We start from the raw sequence: 5,184 nt of genomic DNA on the forward strand, positions 1-5,184 counted from the left end.
TCATGTCAGCCACAAAGCAACAGGCACTACAGCAGCCAAAACTGTACACATATATCATAACCAACCTTGTCAGCCACAAAGCAACAGACGCTACAGCAGCCAAAACTGTACACATATATCATTACCAACCATGTCAGCTGCAAAGCAACATACACTACAAGAGCCAACACTGTACACATATATCATTACCCACCATATCAGCTACAAAGCAACATACACTACAAAAGCCAACACTGTACATGTATATCATTACCCACCATGACACCTACAAAGCAACAGACACTACAAAAGCCAACACTGTACACATATCATAACCCACCATGACACCTACAAAGCAACAGACACTACAAAAGCCAACACTGTACACATATCATAACCCACCATGTCAGCTACAAAGCAACATACACTACAGCAGCCAACACTTACACATACATCACTACTCACCATGTCAGCTACAAAAGCAACATACACTACAGCAGCCAACACTTACACATACATCACTACTCACCATGTCAGCTACAAAGCAACATACACTACAGCAGCCAACACTTACACATATATCACTACTCACCATGTCAGCTACAAAGCAACATACACTACAAGAGCCAATACTGTACACGTATATCATTACCCACCATGTCAGCTACAAAGCAACAGACACTACAAAAGCCAACACTGTACACATATATCATAACCCACCATGTCACCTACAAAGCAACAGACACTACAAAAGCCAACACTGTACACATACATCATTACCCACCATGACACCTACAAAGCAACAGACACTACAAAAGCCAACACTGTACACATATCATAACCCACCATGACACCTACAAAGCAACAGACACTACAAAAGCCAACACTGTACACATATCATAACCCACCATGTCAGGTACAAAGCAACAGGCACTACAGCAGCCAACACTTACACATACATCACTACTCACCATGTCAGCTACAAAGCAACATTACACTACAGCAGCCAACACTTACACATATATCACTACTCACCATGTCAGCTACAAAGCAACATACACTACAGCAGCCAACACCTTACACATATATCACTACTCACCATGTCAGCTACAAAGCAAATACACTACAGCAGCCAACACTTACACATATATCACTACTCCACCATGTCAGCTACAAAGCAACATACACTACAGCAGCCAACACTTACACATATATCACTACTCACCATGTCAGCTACAAAGCAACATACACTACAGCAGCCAACACTTACACATATATCACTACTCACCATGTCAGCTACAAAGCAACATACACTACAGCAGCCAACACTTACACATATATCACTACTCACCATGTCAGCTACAACACTGTACACATATCATTACCCACCATGTGACCTACAAAGCAACAGACACTACAAAAGCCAACACTGTACACATATCATTACGCACCATGTCAGCTACAAAGCAACATACACTACAAAAGCCAACACTGTACACATATCACTACTCACCATGTCAGCTACAAAGCAACATACACTACAAGAGCCAACACTGTACACATATCATTACCCACCATGACACCTACAAAGCAACAGACACTACAAAAGCCAACACTGTACACATATCACTACTCACCATGTCACCTACAAAGCAACAGGCACTACAAAAGCCAACACTTACACATATATCATAACACACCATGTCAACTACAAAGCAACAGACACTACAACAGCCAACACTGTACACATATATCATAACCCACCATGTCAACTTCAAAGCAAATAGGGGCGTCCGTGACCGAATGGTTAAGGTCGTTGACTCCCTAACCGCTGTGAGATCGAATCCCGACAGGGACTTTGGATTCTTTCATGTAAGGAAGCTATCCAGCTAGCTTACGAAACGTCGGTGGTTCTACTCACGTGCCCGTTCGTGCCTGAAAAAATGCACGAAGGGCCACCTGAGGTCTTCCTCCACCAGTAAAGCTGGAACGTCGCCAAATGACCTATACTGTGTCGGTGTGACGTAAAACCCAAATCAAACCAACAAACAAAGCAACAGACACTACAACCACATATTATTACCCATCATGTGACGTGAACTACAAAGCAACCATATACTACAATACGCATTAATGTTTATTATGAAACAACGGGTAACAACTAATTTTCACGATGTACGTAATAAAGCACGAGCTACAACAATACCCACCATATACATCATAAAACAACGAGATATATATCTGATAAAATATCACTATTTCACGAGAAGAATAAAGAGACGTCATATCCCCGCAGGCTTGAAAAAGACCCAGCAAAACTAATTAAAAATTTATTTAAAATTTCAGTAAATTTACGTGGCAACGTCCATTATTATTTATTCCCTAGTTATAAAAACTATCATGGTTACCGGATTATTATTTTTTCTAAAAGATGACGCTCTTTTTTAAGTAGTAAGTATCATTAATAAACACATTTTATAATAAGATTAATGTTTAAATAATAACTCGTGTCTTGCTTCAAATATATTAAGATTAAGCCTGCACTTCTAGATCTTTTAGAACTCATAACTGTTGATACTGATTTGACTGATTTTTAAAATGTGTACTGTGAAAACAAATTAGACTCAAAATAAAGCCCCACTGATTTGATCAACACCATGGATTAGAACGTGGACCATCTGTTATTCTCTTTGTGATTATTTAATCTCGATGTATTTAATTAAACGTGAAACTTCTTTATTTGTTTCAGTATAAAAAACGGACAGAGTAAGAGTGAAACTACAGATAAATGATGAGTGATGAAGCTCAAGAAAATGACAACAGTTCGCAGCTGTAAGAGGACAAACATGCGGTATACCGACTTCAGGAACATAAAGAGAGGCATTTTCTTGCTAGTTTTGACTGGAGTTAGTTTGGCATATATACAGCTTGTTGCTTTGGAACAATGGGGTAAATTCGTTCATTTGAACGTTCAGATCTCTCGGACTATACATTATAATAGCGGGAAAGGCAAGAACTTGTTAAGAAATGAAAAGTCATCCGATGTGCTCTATTTTGAATATAACGAAACGGATTTGATGAAAAAACAAGTTGATTATAGCAATCCTATAGCAGACACAAATAACAGCGCAGACAATGACGTCGTTGATTTTAGAGAATCAACAGACTTCAATGAAAAGGCGGGAAACAGAAATCAGTCAAAAATAAAGTCTTCGAAAAAACATGCGCGTAGAAACCTTTATGCAACCATTAATCTAGAAAAAATAATTTCCGACGAAACAAACTTTACTAAAAAACCTTTGATGGTGTTGTTTTCATCATGGGTGTCTAGTCCCGAAAAGGCAAAGGTGCAAGGTGTTGTAAAGCGTTTATGGAACTCTTGGTCTTCAATCAAACCAGCTGTGGTGACAACAGATACACAAGTGCAGAATGAATGCACGTTGGCAGGTTGGGGTTCTCAAACCGTGACGAGTGTAGACCCCGGGTGTCACGGACCACCGGTTCTTGCAAAAATGTTTACTGATGTATCAAAAGCACATGATGCTTATTTTTACGGCTTTTCAAATGCTGATATAATTTTTGGTGACGGTCTCGAGAAAACGATGAAGTTTCTGTATTATCATTATAGTCCGTGGAAAACTAAACCGGTTCTAGTTGTCGGTAGAAGGCATAATGTTGACTTTATTGAACATGCTAATTTTACACTCGACACACCAACTGACGTAGGAAAAATGGCCGAAAAGGGGACACTTGTTGTGAGGTCTACGGACTACTTTTTCTCAAACGAACTTTTTCCATGGGCAAGGGCACCAAAAGTGAGTATAGGAAGACCGTATGTTGTTCGTGCCATCATAGGTTGGGCATTGCAAAGGCGTTTTGACGTAATTGACGCTACAAAAACAATAGAATCCGTTCACCTGACCACGCAGGACGGAGTGTTTGCCTCATGGCACAAGAAAGGGACAATGTGTAATGAGCGGGTTATGGCAAAGCTACGCTGGAATATTCCGCTGTCATTCGGTCATTGTGAGTGTGCCAGACTTGAAACATTCAAAGGCGTTAATAAAACTATTGAAATGAGACACAGGCCTATGAGCAGACGATTCTGCGGGAGATGAAACAGTGATTTCAACAGGAACGAGTAAATAACCCTGGCATTGACAGAAAGTGAACCAAAGATACTTATAGCCAATAAATCATAGTGTCATGGTATAACGTTCCATTGTTTTTAAACATTATAAGTTTAAAACATCGCTGAACATGTCTGGAACTAATAAACACCTGTTATTTTCTGATGCAAAACACTGCTCATTATAACTGGTCAATATGCTAAATGGAAATAGCCCTGTCACATTCATAAAATACCATAGTTCCGCACTGAATAGCTGCGCAGTTTGTACTTACATTGATTGGAAAATGCAATTTCATGACTATGTCAAACTAGAATTTTATATCAGGGTTATTAAGGAATAACAACACTTCTCTATTAAGAGATTCATTATTTTAATCTATATTCATACATTATAACACATTAAATCATACATAAGGCTTATAAAATTTACATTTTTAACAATATTTCAAGCATACAATAAACATTCATGATAGAACGTGTCACATATAGCTCATTATAAATACAGTCAAACTGGTAATAGTGCATACAGACCACCTTCCATTCTGATGTAAAATATGGTCTAATAAGTGCACATCACATTATATTCTGCATATTAAGGTTAATCATCCAAAGTCTCACACACATTACAACTCCTATATTTAACATATGCCCAGTAGTAAATAAGTTTGATAATCTTAGGGTATATTATTTAATAAAATTATAATATGTTCTGTTCTGTTCATAATTTTGTCAATTGTTTTAATGTAATTAGTACTCTTCTACCACAGCTGGAAATACAAATAAGTTACAAGCTTTTAATACAAATTTCTTAGTCTTAGAATAAGGAAGTTACATGTTCCCGAGGTCAGAAATAAAAATAGGTTACACATTTTTGACACTGGGAAAAGGGATAAGGCTGGGAACAAGTTCCTGAGTCTCAGAATACAAATAAGTTTCCAAAGCTAGGTCCATAAAATAATGTACCAGAGACAATATGTATATTTCTAATACATCTTTTATCAATAACTGACATAATTTGCTGAAATAATATCTAAAGCTGGTATAGAATGCAGGTAAATTCATAATACATCGTA

The 5,184-nt window shown here is 37.8% G+C and overlaps 1 protein-coding gene across 1 annotated transcript; it reads left to right on the top strand.

Moving 5' to 3' along the window:
- The first annotated feature begins 2,307 nt into the window (after positions 1–2,307).
- On the top strand, positions 2,308–4,313 carry LOC132756834 (uncharacterized). Its single transcript, XM_060747977.1, has 2 exons — positions 2,308–2,430; positions 2,729–4,313. Exon 2 carries the CDS (start codon positions 2,778–2,780, stop codon positions 4,095–4,097), a length of 1,320 nt encoding a protein of 439 aa, XP_060603960.1. The 5' UTR covers positions 2,308–2,430; positions 2,729–2,777; the 3' UTR covers positions 4,098–4,313.
- The last annotated feature ends 871 nt before the right edge of the window (positions 4,314–5,184 follow it).

This window comes from Ruditapes philippinarum, unplaced genomic scaffold, assembly GCF_026571515.1.
Source record: "Ruditapes philippinarum isolate M1 unplaced genomic scaffold, ASM2657151v2 ctg598_1_1_1_1, whole genome shotgun sequence".
Taxonomy (NCBI): domain Eukaryota; kingdom Metazoa; phylum Mollusca; class Bivalvia; order Venerida; family Veneridae; genus Ruditapes; species Ruditapes philippinarum.

Excerpts from the sequence above, each read along its gene's own strand:
- LOC132756834 (XM_060747977.1), top strand. The coding sequence starts at position 2,778 with ATGAAGCTCAAGAAAATGACAACAGTTCGCAGCTGTAAGAGGACAAAC.